Raw genomic sequence first — 24,792 nt, forward strand, 5'->3', positions numbered from 1 at the left:
CAAGTACCTCAGAGGTATACTGTACCACAGTATCATGTGTTGTTGTGAGTCTGACCTCTGTGTTTGTATCTGCAGGATAATAAACAGTCTTTCATGCTTCACATGAACAGATATGATCCTTCTGGGATGCAGCAGCAGAGAGGAGAAAACAGGGATTATTAGACTTAATGAACACTCCACTCCCACCGGAGAGCTTCCACTCATCTTTTCCATACACTCCTGTTTGTCTTCCTCCTCTTTTTCGTCCTTCCTCCTCTGTCCCTCTCTCTGCTCTTGTTAATCCCCTTCCTCTCAACTCAACCCTATTTTCTTTCCTCATTTTCCTCCCGACTTTGTTCTCACCTCTTGTTTCTTCTATTGTTTGAATGATAAAGACGTTTTCAATGTTATGGAGTGATTGCTGCCATGCTGTGAATACCTGCTCTGTTGTTTTACACTTTACCATTATTCTCTTAAACCCTCATCTTGATCCCGCCTCCTTCTTGCCTCGTTCCACCTCTTCTCGTACATTTATTTATTGCTTTATTGAACTGGGACAGTGCACATTAATAAACTTTGCTGCCAGTTAGCTAAGAGGACAGAATACAACAGAATATAAGATAATAAAGAATGAAAAAGCTATTGAGATCATTTATAAGCATGCGGAGCAATAATACAAAAAAGAGAATATAAAATAAAATATAAAATATTGTTCATGACACCTTAAAGGGACTGTTTGTAACTTCTTCCATGTATAAATCATTGCGAATTGGTGTCCCATGCGTGCTCCCGTGTGGCTATGTTGTTCAGACTCAGACTCCAACACAAACTCCAGTGAAGCACCAAAACCTCTTGGTTGTATCTAGTGAAGCCCGTCTGTTAAACAGTGTTGACCGCGGTCGGAGGACGCGGGGGAGACCGTAGCTTTGGTCTCCAGGACCGGAGTCTCTGCTGTATTCTGCTCCTCTGCTCCTCTGCCTGCCTTCACTCACGCACCGCGCTCGTTCTCGCTCTTTCGCTCCACTCTCACGTGCATGCTGCACACTCCACACTGCAGAAGAGTTAGTTTAGCTCTGAGAATATCTAGTGAATGAACAGTGGACGTTTGTGCAGAAATAACTGCTGCAGCTCCTCCAGACCAACCGAGGTTTCCTGTGTCTTGTGAAGTGACAGGGCTCCGCAGCGAGAAACGTTATCGTCTCCAACCGGGTGCCGGTGTCTCCCCCGTTCCCTCCGGCCGCGGTCGGGAGGCTGAGGCGGGAAAAGCCAACACTAGGATCAGCATTGATTCATGGAGAGACCTTCGTCTGGTCAGCTAACATTACTGCCAAGCAGCTGAAATATAGAGTGATATTGTGGTTTTAGCTGACGTGTGTCTCCTCACTGTGTTGAGTGATGCTCCTTCATGTCTATGTAGAGCGAGCACAAGCGCGAGCAATAGGACGCTGTTAACATGCAATTTCTGAATCTTACATAGAGTCCCTTTAATACTACATAGTCAGGTACTATTTAAAACAAGCAGCACAGAGGCTCATAATATAATGCAAGATATGCACAACAATGAAATGGGGGATATATTAATAGATATATGAATGTTAATACAAATATTGATTACAGAAAACATTGTGCAGACATGAAAAGAACATACAGAATATAAAACACATTAATCACAATAAAAGACAGGAGGACAGACTGGCGAAACGTGTCAGCAGACAGACAGACTGAGGACATCCATGTTGGCCTCTTAAGTGTTATGTTGTACACAGGGCTGTCAATCCATTAAAATATTTATATATCTAAATGTGAGAAATGAGAAAAGAGTGTAAAGCCTATTTCTCTCCTCACATGTTGTCAGAAACATCTTGTAGTGTACGGTTTAGCTGTAAAAGGAGAAAGTCTGCTCCGGCTGGCTGGCTGCTTGTCAGTCTCTGGACCAGCTAGCTAGCTAACTAGCGTTATCCAGCCGTCTCCTCCTCCTGCAGTAGTCTCCAGCGGCGTAGGGGTCGGCTAATCTGGTCCCGTTGGTTCATGTTAACTTTCTCCACTATCACTGGTGATCCTGGAGAGTGAGAGACAGCACATACTGAGAGAAACTAGGATTTTCTTCAATACTTGCTAGCCAGCGTTGACTAACGTCTTAAGATAATTATTCTGCCTCCACTTACCGCTCCGCCCACTAAACACGTCACCATGGTTACTAACAGAAAAGAGGTCTATTCAGTGTTTTTATGTTTTAAGCTTTTTTTAGCTGTTTTTAGCATTTCATGTCTTTTACTTGCTTTCTAATTAAACTTAGTGACTTCCTTGACTGGTCCTGTGCGTCTTCTCTTTTAAAGAGCAGCTCACAGCTGCTGCACTGAGCTGTTCTCTGGGAACCGTCCATGACTGTTTCCCAGGCAGCGTCCTTATCGCCTCTGGAGCAGAGTTCCTCTTTAACATCCTGATTTAGCTGCTAACTATGTGCCGTGGAGAGCCAGCAGGTGGATTAGAATCATGAGTTCTATCCCTTTACTCCAGGGAGTTCTGATCAGTGGGTTAAGTCTTCCTCACCTGTGATTCCATTTTGAACCCAGTCCTCCTCCTCTTCCTCCTCCCCCTCCTCCTCTTCCTCTTTCTTTTTTTGGTGTGAATGATGGACTCCTCTGCTTCCACTCTCGTTCGTTCACCTGTCTTCTTCCCTCCTCTGATTGCCTCAGAGCCGTGTCCGTCGCTGATGCTGCAGAGACATATGGCGGAGCTGCTGAGTATGGACAAAGACATGGCCGCCTCTTTCCTCAACAGTGTCCTGAACCAGCTCAACTGGGCTTTCTCCGAGTTCATCGGCATGATCCAGGAGGTGAGAGAATGCAAAGTGTCACGTTCTCTGTGTTGATATTACATTATCACATATTTAATGTGTGGAAACAGCATGATCTTTATGAAAGACGGAACCTGCCAAAAACAAAAATAAATGAATAAATAAATGTTATTCAATGTAGCAAAAATAATATTAAAAATAAATGTAGCCATTAATTAATTGATCAAATGTGACATAAATTGATATTTCTGTTTTAATTTGCTTCTTTATTTATTTATCTTTGTTCTAATTCCCTTCTTTATTTAGTTTATTATTATTATTTTCCCCTTTATTTATTTATGTAATTTTTAAATGTATGCATTTATTTATTTAGTTATTTCTGCACGATTTTTGCTTTGCATTTCACCCCTTATTTCTTTCTTTTCTTTATACTTTATTTTTATCAAGTTCTGTCCTCCATAGATCTCTGCTAGAGCTTAAATTACTGGTACACAGGATCCAGGTGTGTTGATCCACCAGCTCCTTGACTATAGATGGTAAACTCACAGTAGTACCACTTTCATGTCTGATAATTATTAGTTTCCAAACAGCTGCGCTCTGTGGCAGCTGAATGATGAAACCACCTCAATATTTGTTTGAAGCAGGACAGCAGACATGAATATGTAAATATTGATTTTATATTAAATGGAATATTTGCAGTGGTGTCGGATGTTAACCTGCTTTATGAAATTTTAGACCTATTAAATCGAATTAATCTAAATATATAAACCCGGCTAATGTTTTGTTTAAAATCCCATTGTAAGAATAGTGGAGTAGAGAAACCGACCTTGTTCCCTCAGTAGAGACGAGGTAACCTTCCACCAGCTGTGTAAACGAAAGATGAAATTCTTCTTAGATGTGTTGTTGCTTTGAGCAGCTTGGCGCCTTCTCCTTCAGTGTGTGAGTGTGCAGCTCCTGGCAGGTAGCTCTAGAACATTAAAAAATGACGGCTGCACTGATATTTTTTTAATTTTTTTAAACCAATCATAGTTGCAGGGGGGAAAAGATAAAATAAACGCGGGACTGTAATTTTAGGAAAGATAATGGAAGTACATGGTCAATATAACCTGTTTTTACTGGGGCTGTCAAAGTTAACGCCATAATAGCGCGTCAACTCAAATTAGTTTTGACACCAATAATTTCTTTAATGTATCAACACAACTTGCAATATTTAATTAAAAATTTAATTAAAATTTAAAATCTGATGCGCCGCTGATCTTTCAGAGGTTTTAACAGGCTCAGGTTTTAAAACTAGAGTGAAGATACTGGCATCAAATAAAACTACAAAACCTGATGAATCCATCGGTACCAACTATGTCATACTAGCTTGTAGTGAAGGAGGTTTAGTAACGCTCCAAACTAACGCTAAATTCTGGCGAGGAAAAACTGTCATGTCCATTTTCAAAGGGGCCCCTTGACCTCTGACCTCCAGATGTGTGAATGTAAATGGGTTCTATGGGTACCCACGAGTCTCCCCTTTACAGACATGCCCACTTTATGATAATCACATGCAGTTTGTGGTCAAGTCATAGTCAAGTCAGCACACTGACACACTGACAGCTGTTGTTGCCTGTTGGGCTGCAGTTTGCCATGTTATGATTTGAGCATATTGTTTTATGCTAAATGCAGTACCTGTGAGGGTTTCTGGACAATATCTGTCATTTTTTTGTGTTAATTGTTTTACAATAATAAATATATACATACATTTGCTATAGCAGCATATTTGCCCACTCCCATGTTGATAAGAGTACTAATACTTGACAAATCTCCCTTTAAGGTTAATTTAGAACAGATAAAAAATGTACGATGAATTTGTGGTTAATCACGATTAAATATGGACAATCATGAGATTAATCACGATTAAATATTTGAATCGATTGACAGCCCTAGTTTTTACTACAAAAATAAATATAAAGAAATAGGTCTGATCATTGAAATGCGGGTCAGGTGGTCACCCTAACCTGAAAGCACCGCCAGGAAGGATTCCCATCGACGTTTTATCTTCATTAAAACTAAAATGACTTGAAAGCAACAGGCCGTGGAAGGAAGGAAATATCATTTAGAAACTACAGAGCCACCTGCCTGAGTTGTCAGTAATATATATAAAAATATTTAATCGCCATTAATCACATGATTGTCCATAGTAATCACCATTAATTGCAATTAATCACACATTTTTTATCTGTTCAAAATGCACATTAAAGGGAGATTTGTCAAGTATTTAATACTCTTATCAACATGGGAGTGGACAGATGTGAGCAAACTCTCTCATTTTACAGCTAAACAGTACACTACAAGATGATTCTGAAAACATCTGAGGAGAGAAATAGGCATTATAGTAACAGAATATTGATTCATATTTGATCAGAGCTCACTAGTCTGACCGTTTGATCAGAGTTTGAACAGCCAATAGGAACGCTCTCTCTCTCTCTGAAATGACCTGTGATTGGTCAAAGTCTCCCATCACGGGTTAGATTTCCTAAAGCCGGAAAACAAGCTTTAAAACAGTTTTTTCTCAAACAATATGCTGAAAGGTTATTATGACATTTTTGCCCAATGATGCCAAAAACATTCTGCCTATTGCTGTTTCAACCCTTTTAAAAAGTTGCTCTGATGTCCTTAGAGGACGGAAATATAATATAAATACAATTAAATATATATATATATATATATATATATATTAAATAAATACAATTATATATTTTTATTTTCCACTTTTTTTTATTTATATATTTTATAAAAATATTTTAACCAACATCTATCCTGAGCATAACTACCAAATATTGATTAATTTTCAGAATTTTAACCCATTAAATTTGTTTACAAAATGCCACTTGTGAAAATAACACAAAAATTGAATTATTTATACTAAATGCTGCGGGGAATAATATGTCTGTATGATTAGCCAGAACATTGATTTTGATGCACTGCATCAAACACTGCAGAGCTCCATAATACAGCAGTGATGCCACCTCATGAAAACCAGGAAAAGTGCATGTATTTGCCCCGTAGCACGAACATGAGAAAACGGCTCAATTTGGTGGAAAATTGTAAAAACTACTATATGGAAGCCGGCACTCTAGATACAAAGCCGTATATAATAGAATACATGATTTTTTTACTGTGATGACATTGGGATTAAACATTGTGGTTTTAATGATTTTCAATGGTGATTTTTTTGTCCTTAAGGGTCTGAATTGCTACAGTTTGTTATAGACTTATTATAGGAGCTGAGGTCGAACTTCCATAATAAAATGAAAAACTCACACCCTTTCCAAAATGATCCGAAAATTAAAAAAAACAAAAAACATAAAAATGTAAGTGTCATAGTGGATTTATTATTATTATTGTATATTATATATTTTGTTGCGGTGGTTTTTGTGACTTCATATCTGTTTAAATTTGTCAAAATTTTAATTAGACAAGTAAGCAAACATGTTGAGGTTTTTAAATGTCTTTAAGCTGTTGTGGTCACCGATGCACTTAAATAAATATGTTCTTTATTTGTTGCCTACTTGTGTCGTCATCCTACCCTTCCCTACTTCTCTTCTCAGATCCAGCAGGCTGCAGAGCGTCCAGAGAGGAACTTTGTGGACACTCGTCAGCTGAAGGTGATCACACAAACTGTTAGGAACGTAACCACGGGCAACTTCTCTCAGGTTTATCAGTAACTGAGGACTTGAGTTCAGATGTGTTTTTCAGTATACAGAGGAAACTGTAGATTGTTTTCAGTGAGAACATTGTGAGTATGCTCCCAGTTTGATGACATTTCCCCGGTACCATTCAGGTAGCTCAGCTGTTTTTAAAATCCTGTAACATGTCCAGACCTCCTACAGCAGCTGGAGCTCTTCTGTTAATCCAGGGGTCAGCAACCTGCGGCTCTTCAGCCCCTCTCCAGTGGCTCCCTGTGGATTTTTAAAAATGGAAATGAATAACTGTTTCTTTGTTTACATTTTAAATTTTATTTATCATTGTTGTAGGTCTATGATACGACGGTACGACGGAGTATTAGGGCCACATTGAGGAAAACAAATAAATCTGAGATATTGAGAATAAAGTCATATTATTATAAAGTAGTAATTTTACGTGTTATTACATTTTTTTGTCGTAAAGTTATGACTTTATTCTCGTAACATTAGGACTTTTTTTCTCGTGAAGTTACGACTTTATTCTTGTAATATTACGACTTTTTTTCTTGTAAAGTTGTGACTTTATTCTCATAATATTACGACTTTTTTTCTTGTAAAGTTGTGACTTTATTCTCATAATATTACGACTTTTTTTCTTGTAAAGTTGTGACTTTATTCTCATAATATTACGACTTTTTTCTCGTAAAGTTACAACTTTATTCTCGAAATCTCAGATTTTTTTTCCCTCAATGTGGCCCTAATACTCCGTAGTACTTTAGCTCTTTGGCCCTCACTGCATTAGACTTATATACTATATACTTAGACTATAAACTGTGTTACCTTCATCACAATGATCAAATGTTTTGCGGCTCAAGACAGATTTTTTATTTATTTTTTTTGCCTAAAATGGCTCTTTTGGTAGTAAAGGTTGCTGACCCCTGGGTTAATCTAATGATACTGATGTTTAAAAGTCATGACGTGTAAACGTAAAAGGACAATCTACGTTCCATAGCAACCAAGTCAGGATGTACTGACTAGACCAGGTCAAGTCTTGCTTTGTCACTTATCTTGGCTTTATTGGTTCTGCTTTTGTGAAATAGCCCCCTGGTTATAGATCGAGGAATTCATCATATGTACATAAGGAAAGTATTAGGTCACATTATATCATATCTATCTTTGTTTTAATCATTTAGGTTTACCCCTGCCCTCATCTCCTCTCTCTTTCCTTCACTTCTTTCCAATTCCCCTTCTCTATCCCCACTCCCCCACCCCTCCCCCCTCTCTTTTTTCTCCTCCCTATTGCATGTTGATAGAGAACCACCCTCCCACTCTACTGGTTAGTGTAACACAATATACTGTAGGTGTGCAAGCTGCTGCTGACAGTGACCTTGATGAATCCACATTGCCATGTTTAATTCAGCACTAACCCTCCAGTGTGCATCGGATTATCTGTGAAGGACACTTGCATTTTATACTTTTTTGAGACCATATTCCACCCACGCAATGAGCCCTTCACAAGATGTGTGTGTGCTCACCTGCTTCACGCACACTCACCTGGTCCCACCTTGTGTTGCAGGTGTGTGCGACCTGCTTCGACCTGTCTGTCAGTCTGCTGCGAGTGCTGGAGATGACCGTCACTTTGGTTCCAGAGATCTTCCTGGACTGGTCCCGTCCCTCTGCTGAGCTCCTCCTCAGACGGCTCGCTCAGGTAATTCACACCTGGATTCAAGTAATTCACACCTCTACTCGGGTAATTCACACCTGGATTCAGATAGATCTAGCCTGTACTCAGGTAATTCACACCTGGATCAGAGAGATCACACCTGGACCCAGGTAATTCACACCTGTACTCAGGTAATTCACACCTGGACTCTGTGATTCATTCATGAATCACCTGAAACCAGGGAGGATAAACTGCCTACAGCTCCATTCCCTCCAAACCTCAGTGATTTAGTATTCACACTAAATCCTGATGGTTCCTAAAGTGTCGTCTGTATGTTTTAGTATCAGTTTGAGAAAAGATGTCAGCCTGCAGCGACACCCCGACACCCCGCCACTCTGAACTGACTGACCCTCTCATGGTGGAATGGTTGGTGTGAACCTAGGAGCTGTGGTCTCGTGCACAGCTGTACACACAGCCCTGATGTGAAGCTCCTGAACAGGGCGGTGGGCTCCTCTTGCTCACGGTGACGGATGGCGGGCCGGTTTGGGGACACTTTGGCTGCTGCGTTGGAGTTTCCCAGAGAAGGAGACGATGAACTGGATGTGACTACGTGCCGACTTTACTGAAGCTTCTGCGTTCAGCAAAGAAAGAAGTAATAGAGGATGGATTTATATTCATCATATACTGTATTTCTGTTCATCTGCAGCTGTTGAACCAGGTGTTAAACAGAGTGACAGCAGAGAAGAACCTGTTCGATCGAGTTGTCAACTTAAGACTGCCAGGTACACACACACATACACAAATTCATGCATGTTTTAGTGTCTCTTTATTTCACAGGTTTCGAATATTTATTTCCCTCAACAGAATCATGCAACTTACTTTACTTTGGGATAATGGAGACACAGTTCTTCAAGTTATTAGAGTTTAATGAGTTGTGTAATATTTGTGAGGGACTCGTAAAATACAGTGTTTTCCCATTTTCCCATAATAACCAGTCTAAAAGCACAGACACCTGCAGAGATGAGTCAGTGAACACCGTCAGCAGATTAACCTGTGAGTCCATTAAAGGGACTATTTGTAACTTTCAGAAATGCTTGTTAACAGCGACACCTGTGGCCTTGAAATCAACGAAAGTCAGCGTCGAGCTCGCACTTGCTCGCTCTAAATAGACATGAACGAGCATCGTTCAAAACAGTGAGGCGACACACGTCAGCTAAAAGCACAATATCACTCTATATTTCAGCTGCTTGGCAGTAATGTTAGCTGACCAGACAAAGGTCTCTGCATGAATCACTGCTGATCCTAGTGTTGGCTTTTCCTGCCTCAGCGTAGGCTCAGGCAGCGGGGCTCCTCAACGAGTTACGTTAACGCCTCCCGACCGCAGCCGGCAGCCGCAGGGAGACACCGGCACCCGGTCGGTAACGAGATGACAACGTAACACGTGGAGGAGCCCCGTCACTTCACACGGGAAACCTCTGTTGGTCTGGAGGAGCTGCAGCAGTTATTTCTGCACAAACGTCCCCTGTGCATTCACTAGATATTCTCAGAGCTAAACTAACTCTTCTGCAGTGTGGAGTGAGCGCGCGTTCACGTCTAGTAGAGGTGGAGCAAGTACGCGAGAACGCACGCTCTGTCTGAGTGAAGGTAAGCAGGCAGCGGAGACGAGGCTCCGGCCTCACGCGAGCGCGCATATACGAACGCGCATGTGTGGCGACCCGCTACATTTATACGCTTAAAAAGTTACAAACAGTCCCTTTAAACAGCTGATGAGATGATTCCTTGCTGAGGAAGTTATTATCTTATTATTATTATAAGGACTCCATGATGTGTTGGGGAGATCAGAGCACCTGGAAACTAACCTACTAACTAACCGCCTAAAGATCAATTAATAAAGATCCATCAGCTCTGCACCAATACGTGCGTGTGTGTGTGTGTGTGTGTGTGTGTTGCAGGTCTTGAGAGTGTGGACCATTACCCGATCCTGGTCGCTGTTACAGGCATCCTGGTTCGGATCCTGGTGGATGGAGACAGACAGGGGTAAGGAAACCTTTTTCTATTGGAACTGGAGTTTTACTACCCATAATGCACCTGTGCCGGGTTGGTTCTGTCTGGGTGTGACTGGTTCCCTGCAGAGGGAACAGTAGGAATCTTCTCGGTTGGTTGGTCGCAGCAGTGAAGCTCTCTGTGACTGATGGTGGTTGTTGTGAGTGTATTCAGGTGTCCTGAAGGTGTCCTGAAGGTGTCCTGAAGGTGCAGGTGGACTCGAGAATCGTCTCAATAAATAGAGACGTGCAGCGCTGCCAGATACAAACTGGCTGTGCATAGCTCCTTTAAATGAGATGAATTGATTGTACTTGATAATATCTGGTATTATTTCGATGTTGTTGTTGATACGTCTCTCAGAGGCTGATTGGAACAGCTGGCGGCATGGAAGGATGTTGAACATACATGCTACCCACATTGTAGTGATACAAAGCTGGTTGAAAATCAGTTTCCCCTTTGAGTTTGTGTAGTAGAAAAGAGTTCAAACTGACACTAACACTTCCAGTCTGGATTTTTCTCACACACACACACACACACACACACACACACACACACACACACACACACATACACATACACACACATGCATGCACATAATGAGGGCCACACAGGGGAGTGTCACAGGGTGTTGAAGGAGGAAATTCAATTAGCAGACGGTAAAAGCTCCGGCTGGTGCCGACTGACAGGAGTCAGATCCTGCGACTGAATCTCTTTGGTTTTCTGATCTCAGACCGTAAAGTGCTCTGACATCTGAAGGCTGCAGGACTCTCTGTTAGACAGGAAATAAGATCAAACTGAGTTTATAACAGCACCACACACACATTCATTATAGCCAGAACACACACAACACAATCAGGCATACATGTCTTTTATTTAGTCATTATACATCCACTCATAGTTGAGATTAAGGATTTATTATTGTCATTATACAATACAGGATTGCACACATGTTTGAATTAGAATAGGACACAAACAATAAAATAGAACAAACTATAGAAAAATGGAAGTAAAGGAAGAAATAAAAAAATGAAAAAACATTATATTTCTACAGTTATCACTCATTTTTTTTCTGTTCAAAATGTACCTTTAAGGGACGTTTGTCAAGTATTTAACCCTCCGAGAGCCACAGAGACCCGTTTTAGTCTTTTTTAAGGGGGTCCAGGGGGCCTTTAGGGGGGTACAGGGGGACATCATCTGAAAGCTGAAGATTAATTTGAGATGCTGCTCAGCACTGTGTGTCAAGTTATTATAGTCATCAATCAGAAATAAATATTAATTGATTCATTAATGTATTATTTCAAATGAATTGTAAAATAATCCCTCCAGAATACCAGGGGAATTCCAGGGGACTAACATCATCACACATGAATACAGTTGGGCTCATTGGATCCACCAGAGTCTCAGCTTTACAGTGATACCCAATTGATGGAATTCAACACTGTTTAGGGACCCAAGTATGCAGAAATATTCAAACACACCATTTTAGAATAGGAGACAATAACACATTTATACTGCATGTGATTATCATAAAGTGGGCATGTCTGTAAAGGGGAGACTCGTGGGTACCCATAGAACCCATTTACATTCACTGATCTGGAGGTCAGAGGTCAAGGGACCCCTTTGAAAATGGCCAAGCCAGTTTTTCCTCACCAAAATTCAGCATCAGTTTGGAGCGTTATTTAACCTCCTTCCCCAGCTTGAGACTGGAACAGAGTCTCTTATCTGCTCCTCTTTGGAGAAAACTCACTCTTATCACACAACTTACACATCAGTGCAGCTCCTGGTAATTGTTTCAGCGGTATGCTGCATACTGACGGCATTTAATGACGTGTTTGTTGTGTTTTATCAGCTGCAAGCTTTTTGTTGTTTCCTCCGCCGGCTACTCTGCTTCTCTTCTCTCATGTTATCTCATCTACAGCTCCCGTCATTAGCCTCCACCTGTTTAAGTATTCCACCATGTTCTCCGGACGCCGCTTCAGGAAATTGATTGATTATCCCCCGCTAGTTAATATGTGCTGCGGCTCAGCAGCTTGAGTTGCTCCTCCTTGTTTTCCAGCCTCATTGCTGATATCTGAGTAACGTCACGCAGCGAGTCACATATTAATGAATGTGAGTAAATGTAATAGTCTGACCCGCTGCTCTTTTGTCATCTGATGGTACGAACTGATTCCTCTCATTTACTCAGCTGGGTTCTGTTGTTATTGTTGAGGATGGATGTTGTGTATGAGTAAACTTTTACTGGAAAGTACACATATAAACACCCACTAATACAAATGTACACTGACATGGAGAGTAGTAACACAGAGCGATCAGCATCAGTCACATGGGGACGATATAATCATTGATCACGATAGAACATCAGAAACTTTGATATTTTGTTACCTTGCTTGATAATGTACCAATAACTCAATGTTTAATTTATAATCTAACTATAAAGCAAGAAATTGCTATCTGTCTTTCTGTATGTCCTTTACATATCTGGAGAACATCTCATCTGATCTACTTCTCACTAGTGTTGTCACGATATCAAAGTTCTGACTTCGATAAGATACGCTGCCTAAATATCTGGATACCAATACTGAAACGTTACCACGGCAACAATCTAAAACATCAGGAAAAGTGATGGAATAATGGATGACAGAACATGGAACTTAAAATTATTTTTTTATTAATTGAAAATGTTTAAATGTAATTTTTCTAGTGTCGGTATACCATGCTAAACTACTTCTCACTTGGCGGGTGTATTGTTGGGGAACCCATGAAGTACTTTTTCTCTGAAGACAGTCCAGCACGGTCCCACTCTGAGCTGGTGTCTGTATCAGCAGAACTCCATTAAAAAAAACAAGGAAAATAACAACGCGCTTCTTTTTATTACCGACCAAATGTATCGATAAAAATGGATTCACCATCTTTTCTGGATCTATCCATGCATCTCCTGTAATATGGCAAACATATAATACAGCAAAGAGCACGGGTTAAAGTGTTATTTTACTGTGCTTCTCAGTAACGTGAAATTGACAGAAAGGAATTAGTCATACACCAATGTGACATTCTCTTCACAAACCCCACTTCGACACCACACAGCGCTTTGTACAGTCACTGTGGTGTCTTCCTGGTCTTAGCAGCTACATCAACTTCTCACAGAACTTCCTCTGAATTTATTATCATTTTGTGGGTTTCTGTTTTGGAAGCCTCTCTCCTTGTCCCGTGCTGCAGCACCACTCTCTGCCTGAACTGTTACTGATGTGCCGGCGAGGGGGCTGTTTTACCAAAACACAAATATCACTTTGTGATATTGACAGAATGTTTGCGGGTGCAGGCGGGAGTAGTACTACAGTGTTTTCCTCTGAAGTAGTACACAGTAAGTAGTAGGCCTATACAGTTGAGTTGCATATTTGAACTGAAGACACTCGAAATGATGGTAGATGAACAAGTGACTCCTTCACACTGTATTGCACGAGTCGATGAAGCAGCTGTGACAGGAAGTGAGTTCACTTCAGCTGTTTGCTCACTAGCAGATTTTCTGAGTTGCAGGTTCACAGCAAATTATCAGCCAGTCAGCGTGAGTCCCAAATATCAGCAGTGGAAGATGTAGAGAATAAACCAAAGATCAGAAGAGGGCCACTAGGTTTAATGATTATGAGGCCAGATGAAGAGAGACATAGACAGAGATGAAACCTGTCTAACAACATCTGTTTGTGTTATTTTATAGGACTGAGTGTGAATGAACGTGTCTTATATTCGGATATGAGACGCTGCCTGAGTGCTTTACATTGTTGCAATTCACCATTTTTTTATGGAGTGGGGGTGGGGGGTAGGGGTTATGTGCTGTAAAATTTATATTTTGGTCAAGAAATATACCCCCCTCCTATTGCAAGGACGTACAGTATATACATATATAAACTGGAAAAACAAAGTTTGGAAACTTGTGTTTGGTTGATTATTTCTCTGTTGTTACAATGCTAATTGGCATTGTATTTTACATCGTTGGAAAGCCTGTTTATTTACCTTCGCAATGATGTCCAACTTGTAGGGATCATGCATTTGTGGGATGAGCAGCACAGCTGATTATGTGGGTAGCGCCCAAAACAAAATTTGCCAAAATGCTCCGTCAATGGTAAACAGTGTATTCTCATGTTGGTATTGATTCTTGTTTTGAGTTGTTTGGTGGATTGGATGATTGAACTCTCTATCAGTAACAAGGAACAAACAAGACATATTGACAATTTTACACTTTATTCCTTTAAAACACCGTCAGGAGCCTCAGTAGCGGTGGAAGATCCATACGCAGCCACAACAGCCTGGCACCTCCTCCTCATGCTGGTCACCAACCTGGTCACACGTTGCTGTGGGATGGCGTTCCATTCCTCAACCAGGATTCGTTGCAGGTCAGCCCGCGTGGTTGTGTTGGTCACTCTAACACGTACAGCACGCCCAAGCTGATCCTACAAGTGTTGAATTGGGTTGAGGTCTAGACTCTTGGCAGGCCGTTCCATTCTCCCTACTCCCTCATTGTGGAGGTAGTCTGTTATAACCCTGGCTCTGTGGGGGCGAGCGTTGTCATCTTGGAGGATGAAGTTAGGTCCCAGATTGTGGAGATATGGGATCGCCACTGGCTGCAGAATCTCATCCCGATATCTCACTGCATTGAGATGGCCTTCAATGATGACAAGGCTTGTTTTGCCAGTGAGAGAGATGCGGCCCCACACCATGACACTGCCCCCACCAAAAGCTGTTACTCCATCGGTTCAACAATCAGCATAGCGTTCTCCGCGTCGTCTCCATACTTTCACCCTGCCATCCAACTTTCACAGACAGAACCTGGACTCATCGCTGAACATGACATTCCCCCACAAGTTCAGGTCCCATTGTCTGTGTTGTCGACACCAGCGCAAACGGGCCTGACGGTGAAGGGCAGTCATTGCAGGCTTCCTGGTAGCCTTATGAGAATACACTGTTTACCATTGGCAGAGCATTTTGGCAAATGTTTCTTGGGCGCTACCCACATAATCAGCTGTGCTGCTCATCCAACAAATGCATGATCCTTACAAGTTGGACATCATTGCGAAGGTAAATAAACAGGCTTTCCAACGATGTAAAATACAATGCCAATTAGCATTGAAACAACAGAGAAATAATCCACCAAACACAAGTTTCCGAACTTTGTTTTTCCAGTATATATATGTATATACTGTATATCCCCTCGAAACTATTGGAACAGCGAGGCCAATTCCTTTATTTTGGCTGCACACTGAAAACATTTGGGTTTGACATCAAAAGATGAATATGAGACAAGAGATCAGGATTTCAGCTTCTATTTCCAGGTATTTCCATCTAGATCTGTTACACAACTTAGAAGATAGCATCGTTTGTAATGGAGCACCACATTTTTAGGCGAACAAAAGCATAGGAACAGATAGACTAAAATAGTCCATGAGGCAGGTGGTTGGTCGTGCCACTTTGGAGGGACCAGGATGTTCTCTTTCATCCATGTGTCACCAACGTCCATTTCAAAATGCTCCGCAATTTTCAACAGCTGCTCACGACTACAATGCTCCAAAACGTCCTCTGATGGTGCTTTTAGAAAATCCTCAACTCCCGCCATACCCAAACCAGCAGACTTAACTCAATGAGAACAAAATACACACTTTTACGCACAGAGAAACAATTACGCACAAACATAGGAGCGCACAGACAGCTAAATGCACATTAACAAACCAAAATCAGAGCCATTCCCTCTAACTGCCTAGCCAGACACTAGCTAAACTCCTCCCTAGTCTTCAGGTAGCTACTTGCGGTGGGTATTGACGCACAAACAGCCCGATGGGACAACCAGAGAACCGGCGACCCCTCCGTAGCCACGGATGTGCCCCCGAGACAACCGCTCTAACCACGTTCACTACCACACTACCAGTTCCAAACGGATTCCAAAGGGAACCCGTTCTACAGCCTAACCAGGGTGGAAGCTCTGAACAAACAAAGTTGAACGTGCAATGGACAGCCTGTGCTTACCCGCGATGCGCCTCACAATTACCAATAAATGCGCGATTTGGCAAGAAAAAAAACAAATACTCCTCACACAACCTATCGTGTCAAAAAATAAAACCACCGAACTGACAACTTATACTCACTTGAAGCATAATACCCGTCCAAAAGTGTCTCCCTGTAGCGCTTTCTGCAATTTACAATTCACTTTACAAACTCTGGACGCGTGATGCCGACGCACCAGAGACAAGTTCCACTGATTACACACTTACACACAAATTACATACTGCTGATTAGCCTCCTCATCAGGTCTGCAGCCCTGAAGAGAGAAAGCATACCAGCAGAGGATCCAAACACAGAGGGGCATCACAATATTTACATATATGTACATGTGTAGATGTACAGACGTGGACAAAATTGTTGGTACCCTTCCTTTAAAGAAAGAAAAACCCGCAATGGTCACTGAAATAACTTGAAACTGACAAAAGTAATAATAAATACAAATTTACTGAAAATTAACTAATGAAAATCAGACATTGCTTTTGAATTGTGGATCAACAGAATCATTTTAAAAAACAAACTAAGTTATTTCAGTGACCATTGTGGGTTTTTCTTTCTTTAACGGAAGGGTACCAACAATTTTGTCCACGTCTGTATATATTTATATACACATATACATATCCATTCATATATATGCATATACAGTACATACAGGTATATATAATATATACTGTATATAAAACCTATTCTAATTGTCCGTTGTTCCCCTTTAAAAGGAAGACGTGGTGTCTTATAATTGGTCTATTTTAAAGTTAGAGTTTGGGAAAGTTTTCAGCAGAGATTTTGAAGGGCTTTAGTTTCCTAACTGGGTATTTAGAGAAATCTGGGTCAGACATGTTGGTGTGTGTGTGTGTGTGTGTTTGTGTTCACTGTATATTTATGTTTTTTTGTTAAAGACAGTCTGCAGGCGAGACACCAGGGGCCTGTACTACGAAGCAGGATTTGGCGTTAGCGAGGTAACTTCAGGGTTAACCCTTCAGGGTTTTCCGTCCTACGAAGGTGGATCACTTCTTACCGGGGTAGATCACCATGGTAACTGATGCTGAACAGCTAACCTGCTCCGGAGCAGGTTATGTTCCAGATAAGAGATCAACTCGTATAAAAGCACCTCCTACTGAACAATCAGAGCTCAGTGCAGTGATTGTATGATAATATTACACAAATATGAAGAAGTTTAAATCATAATTCAGGCTAAAAACAACACAGTTTAAACTGACAGATGCAGGAAGGACAGCTGGCTGTATGCTGTGGGTGTTTACTGCTTTGAATTATGTTTTTATATTTATTTTTTTACTTGGTCTTGAGTTTCTTTTGAAACTGCCCGAGACGGAGACGCAGTTGAAAGAAGGTTGAAATAGTCAAACACGCCGCATCATAATTAATGGACATAATGAGATGTAATCCATTCATCAATTACATATAGTAATGCTATTTATATCTAGATTTATATCTGACTTTTGAGTGTTCCGTTTAATTAATAAATCTATAAATTTACGCATACGCACATCAGGAGTTTTTTCTTTTGCCAGCTGTTCTTCCTGCATTTGGCAGCTTCAACTGTGTTACTTTTAATCTGGATTATGTGTTTAACTTCCTCGTATTTGTGTAATATAGTCTACTCTTCCTTTGTAAAATGTGCCGCTCTGCTGACAGTAGACTTGTCCATGTCTGTGATTGGTCAGATGCTGCAAACACCTCCCCGTTCATGTGAACGTGCTTACAACCAGACTGAGAAACCCTGGGTTGACTTACTGAGTTGATAACCAGCTTCGTAGGACCGCTTAGCGGGATCTCGTTTGTTAGGGCTAGTGAAGCCAGATAAGGAGAAGATACCCTGGAGATGTTGAACTCTCTTCGTAGTACAGGCCTTAGGTCTGTGAGCAGTATTTTGAGAGTTTGAGTTAAATCCTGGTCTAATTAGTCCCTTGAGTTCACACACATGCGGCGTGAAGTTAAACTTCCTTCCATCCTGTTGTGTCTCACCTCTTCTATCCTCATTTGTTTCTCTGCCTCATGACCTCTTTCTGTCATCCTACTTTTCTCTGCTTTTTTAATTCATCTACATGTTTATGTAACAAACACAGTTTTGTTTTTGTCTTTTATCAGACAACCCATGTAATGAATGATAATATACTGTAACTGCATTTAATGTTGGTATACACACTCATATTTACTCACAATCTTTAGTTTCATGTTGTCACTTCTTCCGCTCGCCTAGCCCAGTCTGTATTATATTGTTATATTATATAATGTTATGTCATGTTATGTTTTCGACTGTTATTCAGACAAAACAAGCAATTTGATGATGTCATATTTGGCATTTTTTTCACTGTTTTCAATTCACCGATTCACTAAATGATTAAATGATTACTTGAGACCAAACGGTAATTAAAATAATGATTAGTTCCTGCCCTGATGTAAATATTGGCTTGAATGGATTAGTAGCATCAAAGCAAAAGTTTGTCATTAAGTGAAATCCTCTTCTTCTGGAGCACCTTGGTCGATTGGTTACAGCACATGTCGTGTACTGTAACCAGTATACCATTATTCTAGCCTTGGGACCTTTGTTGCATGTTTCTACACTGTCCTCTCTCAATTAAAGGCAAAATGCCAAAAAAATCCACTTTTTCTCTTTCTTGCTGCGAGTTAGATATGTAAAAACAACAATTCACTTTTTTACATTTACATGTAGCTGAGATAACACAGTCGTATTATAATCAGATGTATGATCTGACCTACAGAGACACATGTATGTGGCTCACTTAAATCTAATTTGGATTTGATCTGGAAACCAGACATTTGAAATAATAAATGTAAATGGGGCCTGAGTGGTTCACATTGTTCCATATTTATCATCCATGCCTTGCCTTTTACGCGATTCAAACAAAGAGACACAAACATGTTAATCAGGGAGCTTTAGAGGAGCTGGTAGACGGATTTTGTTCCCTTTGAACAGAGCCAGGCTAGCTGTTTCCCCCTGTTTCCAGTCTTTATGCTAAGCTAAGCTAACCAGCTGCTGTACAGACATGAGAGTAGAATCAATCTGAACAACTGACTCAGAGAGAAAGAGGTGTCGGGCTGTTCTTTTAAAGTCTACCTTTCTAGTTTTAGACTTGGGGTGTTGAGTTGTGTCAGAATATCTGCACAGATATTAGAACGATAGAAATATGATAAAATGAGAAATAGATTTTATATTTGCATAGAAACATAATGTCTTAGATATTATTTCATTTTCTCTGCCAGTAATTGCAGCACATTATGCATGAACAGGGGAAAGTTAGTGATTGGTTAATTGCCCAGCAGAGCTGTCTGCCATTAACCCTTCAACCACAGCACCAGTTACAGATTCAGCCTGCAGTCGCTCTGCATGGTGTCGACATGTGAAACAAAGAACGTATATTAATAAGAAGTGAAAGTAATTTGTTTGTTCCATTACAACATCAGTGCCCAGCAGAAGAGCTACGCTTCCGCCATTTTGGACTGAAAGCGACTACCGAACGCCAGTAAAACGTCCGCCTACAAACAGCCGCACAAAAGTAAAACAAAATGATTTCTATTCTATTGTCATATTCAATGTTTCTACCAAAATGTCCTGTGTTAAACAATAAAAATATTCTAAATTTGCATACTATTATAACTATTTACTTACTTACTTACTTATTTATCAGGGCTATCAAAGTTAACCCAATAGTAACGCGTTACTGAAATTTGTTTTAACGCCAATAATTTCTCTAACGCATTAACTCAACTTGCAATTTTTAGGTTGTAGCGGCTCAGTTTTAAAGCTAGATTGAAGATACTGATATCCTATGAAACTAAAAAACCTAAGAATTCCATCGGTACCAACCATGTCATACTAGCTTGTCGCGAAGGAGGTTAAATAATCCTCCAAACATACGTTCAATTTTGGCGAGGAAACTGTCACGGCCATTTTCAAAGGGGTCCCTTGACCTCTGACCTCCAGATATGTGAATGGAAATGGGTTCTATGGGTACCCACGAGTCTCCCCTTTACAGACATGCCCACTTTGATTTCCAATTATAAATATATATATATACATTTGCATAAAGCAAGTTTATTTGCCCACTCCCATGTTGATTTAGTATTAAATACTTGACAAATCTCCCTTAAAGGTACATTTTGAAAGGATAACATTTTTTATTAATTAGCAATTAATCGTTTACTATGATCAATTATGCCATTAATCGCAATTAAATATTTGAATCAATTGACAGCCCTATTATTAATTTATTAAACTCTTTGCCCCGGCTGAATCCCAGAGGAGCATAAAGTGAGCAATGGACATAAATGGCAGTTAGAAAAATCCAGCACACAGATTTTGAGAGAAATCTCAGACTTTTTCATGTCAAGGATCCAAAATGCAGTCCAATAGACCACAGACCATGGATGTAGAAGAGGGTCCAATAGACCACAGACCATGGATGTAGAAGAGGGTCCAATAGACCACAGACCATGGATGTAGAAGAGGGTCCAATAGACTACAGACCATGGATGTAGAAGAGGGTCCAATAGACCACAGACCATGGATGTAGAAGAGGGTCCAATAGACCACAGACCATGGATGTAGAAGAGGGTCCAATAGACTACAGACCATGGATGTAGAAGAGGGTCCAATAGACCACAGACCATGGATGTAGAAGAGGGTCCAATAGACACTTTGTGTGAAGTGCTGGTGAGAGTAAAGAATTGATGCTCCACAGATATCGGTGTCCTAATCATTGATGCTGGAAGTCTCTCGGTCCTTCTGAGCCAATGAACGACCTCTTCAGGACTTTACAGCCCACGTTGTGTTTTTCTCATATGCAAATTTGTTCTCTACCACTCTCTTTTTAAAGCGTGGCTTCATTAAAGGGGATCAGAGTCCCAAACTCCTCTCTGTTAGATACAGAAATGTGTCGTCTGTATGATTAAATAACCCAAGTTCTGATGTTTAGTAAAGTCCTCTTCTTCTCTGTCTCTCTGAGATTCAGATGTTCAGATTGATACCACTCTCTGTACAGCAGCTGTTTAGCTTAGCTTAGCATAGCATAAAGACTGGAAACAGGGGAAAACAGCTAGTCTGGATCTGTCCAAAGGGAATAAAATCCACCTACCAGTTCTTTCTAAAGATCTCTGATCAACATTTTGTATCTTACGGAGAGTAAGAACAAGGATTTGTGGTTTTACGGGGGTTTATTTGTTGAACTAAAATGGTGAATTGTTGTTTTCACGCTTCAGGTTTTGTACAGATTAAACCAACCACATGGTAATCAGAGAGATAAGATATATTTTAATAAAGTACATTTGTACCGAGAGCAGACAAGCGCTCCCGTCTGCCTGTCTATTCACATGAGGAACACATGAGACCCCGCTGATCCAAGTGGGTCGTCCGTTGAGTATGCCGGCCTTCAATGTAGCCCAGGACACATTGGCATACACACTGCTATAAAAGAACGTGGCCATATGTGGCCCAGACAACCTCTGAATGTGTACTGAGCGATCAGATCTCAATGCATCTTGAGTGCTTGTTGTTAATGTTAATACCAGGTGTGAACAGGGCCTTAGAGGAGCTGGAAGGTAGATTTTGTACCATTTGAACGGAGCCAGGCTAGCTGTTTCCCCCTGTTTCCAGTCTTTATGCTAAGCTAAGCTAACCAGCTGTTGTACAGACATACAGAGAGTGGAATCAATCCAAACATCTGACTCTCAATAGAGCAAATAAGCACATTTCCCCTAAATGAATTGTTCCTTTAAATATCAGCCAGTGTTTCTTGCTTAAACACTCAAGGTGAATTTCATATTAACGTCTTCAGCCCAAAAGACACAGTTTATTTAATATTATAGTGTTTCTAAAGAGACCGACTACTGTATGTGTTGAAATGATCCACTAAGTAGATCCAGATACTCAGCTAATGAAGCTGGTGTCAAAATGTGCAGCAAAGTGCTGGAATAAGTAGATACAGAGTACTTATGTGACATTGTCATACAGTACAGATGTTTTTCTCTCGAAGTACTGAAGGGGGAGTTGAAGGGCAGCATCACTTTGTGTGGTCCAAGTGATAAAAGCAGGAGTCTTTATGTAATTGACCTCAGAAGCTCACAGAGAACATCATGAACAGACATTAGTTTAGCGGTCTAATCACTCCGGCCTGTGATCGAATTCTATCAAGGACTCTTCTTTAGTCTCTCCTGCCCCTTATCGCTCCCATTATGGTGTCCTTGCATAATGGTATTTATTGACCAGTGGGTGTATAGAACACATCAGCATTGTGTTGATGGTATCGATGTCCTGCTCGACCTGAAGTCCACGCTGCTTAAAACCTTTTTTATCGGGCCTGCTGACTTCACAATGCATTGTAATCTTTTTATACTTCCATGCATAAGTGCATAACATTATCGCCTACATACAGTCAGTGGTGGAATGTATCTAAGTACATTTACTCAAGTACTGAACTTGAATGTAAGGTCGATGATCTTAGGAAACTAGCAAAAGCACTCTAGATATTTAAAAATGATCCCACTGAAAACCCGGCCCAGTGTTGCCAACTCTTTTCCAATGAAAGTAGCTACTGAAGCAGCACCAGCTCCAAAAGTCCTTAAATCTAGAGAGAAAGTCGCCAAGTCGTCAACACTGATAGTCCGTCCCTTCAGGCCTCCCCTCCAAAGACACTCCCCCCAAATTATTATTTTGAATGGAAACAACGAACATGGCTATTGTTAGTCCTCACAGCTGTCAAGCTAGCAGCTTGTGGAAAAACTCTGGTGACGCGCAATGAGTGCACGCAGTCAGACAGGTAGGTAGACGGCTATCCCGTCCAATCATTACATTCGGCCCGAATGGGAAAATATGCTTGTGTTATGTAAATGTATGTATATATTTATTATTGTAAATCAATTATCAGCACAAAACAATGGCAGATATTGTCCAGAAACCCTCACAGGTACTGCATTTAGAATAAAACAATATGCTCCAATCATAGCATGGCAAACTGCAGCCCAACAGGCAACAACAGCTGTCAGTGTGTCAGTGTGCTGACTTGACTATGACTTGCCCCAAACTGCATGTGATTATCATAAAGTGGGCATGTCTGTAAAGGGGAGACTCGTGGGTACCCAGAGAACCCATTTACATTCACATTTGACATTACCGTCTAATTCATATTACTTTATTTTAGATTTTATTTGTTATATTTGTTCCCTTATTTTAACCTGCACTATTTCATGTTTAGAGTCCCGTTTTGTTTTTACTTGCTTGACGTTCTTTTTCGTCATCATACATGTTCAATGAGCATTGTTGGAGGAAGCCGGAGACTTCACATGTTCCTTGCCAACAACTGCTGAGCACATGATAAATAAAGAATTTATACTTGAACAAATGAAATCCAAACCAGGAGCCAACATTCTGACTGGCTGCAGTGAAACATGACGAGTGTGTTGTGAAGAATGCTGAAGCACATTTGAACCCTTTAAAAATGTGTGTAATGAACTACTAATGTAGGATATCCGTGCAGAGCAGCAGCCAAACTGTGATTGTGGACGTGTTTACTTCGCTGTGTGTGACTGTACCGCCGTGCTGCCTGCTGAGTAATTGAATGGGAGAGCGCTCGTCCTCTGCACAGCCTCCAGCTGTGTGTTGAACTAATTTCACATCCTAATGCAGCTCACATGCAGCCGGCTTTACTAATAGGTTTGGGCCACTCGTGGGCGTTGAAGTGTTTGCATGTAATAAATCAGCGGGGCAATGTTCCAGTTATGTGGAGCTCCAGTAAACCAACACAACCAACTGACCTCGATCCAGCTGTACACCTCTGCTCACTGGTGTGTGTCAGGCACAAAGTCATGGAAAGTGTTGGTCTCACAACAAATGAGGTGTTATATAAAAGAACAATAATCGATTTTCCACCAACTTCTTTTTGTTGTTGTGGCCGTGCTGCAGTACTTAATGAGCTCTCTGACAAGCTTAAGAAATAATGTCAGAACCTCCGCAAGAATATTCAGGCAAAACAAACAAAACATTCATTTAATATATGGCAGTTCAAGTTCTGTATTTCTCTCAGCTCCGAGCCCATCGGTTCCCTCTAAAAACACCTCACAAACAGGGCTGTAGACACGGGACTATACGTGGAGCTCAGCTCCCCTGAAAGACACATGAACCCCCCCAGAAAGCCTCATTTGAGAAATTTAGGGGGAAATATCAGCATTTTTGGTGCTACTGTTTCTGTATTATTGTATATTTCTAGGGCTCTCAAAGTTAATTTGATAATAACGCGTGAACTCAAATTTGTATTGACGCCACTGATTTCTTTAACGCATTAACGCAACTTGTGATTTTTAGGTTGTAGCGGCTCATTTTTTTTTAAAGCTAGAGTGAAGATACTGGCATCATATGACTCTAGAAAACGTAATGAATCCATTTGTACCATTTTGTTTATTAATCAGCTGTATGCATCACTGTGTGGAAGTGACTGGGATCATTCTTTTCTTTAAACTTGGAAAAAAAAGTTCAGAAACTTGTGTTTGGTGGATTATTTCTCTGTTGTTACAATGCTAATGGTCATTGTATTCTACATCGTTGGAAAGCCTGTTTATTTACCCTC

At 40.7% G+C, this 24,792-nt stretch overlaps 1 protein-coding gene across 1 annotated transcript in view; it reads left to right on the top strand.

Moving 5' to 3' along the window:
* LOC119498058 (E3 ubiquitin-protein ligase RNF123) overlaps window positions 1-24,792 on the top strand; it is a 222,629-nt gene that overhangs the window by 92,347 nt on the left and 105,490 nt on the right. Inside the window, 5 exon segments of the mRNA XM_037786545.1 lie at window positions 2,676-2,815; window positions 6,370-6,426; window positions 8,021-8,152; window positions 8,814-8,889; window positions 10,060-10,144. Of these exon segments, the coding sequence (XP_037642473.1) occupies window positions 2,676-2,815; window positions 6,370-6,426; window positions 8,021-8,152; window positions 8,814-8,889; window positions 10,060-10,144 (490 nt within the window).

This window comes from Sebastes umbrosus, chromosome 1 (assembly GCF_015220745.1).
Source record: "Sebastes umbrosus isolate fSebUmb1 chromosome 1, fSebUmb1.pri, whole genome shotgun sequence".
In the NCBI taxonomy this organism is placed as follows: domain Eukaryota; kingdom Metazoa; phylum Chordata; class Actinopteri; order Perciformes; family Sebastidae; genus Sebastes; species Sebastes umbrosus.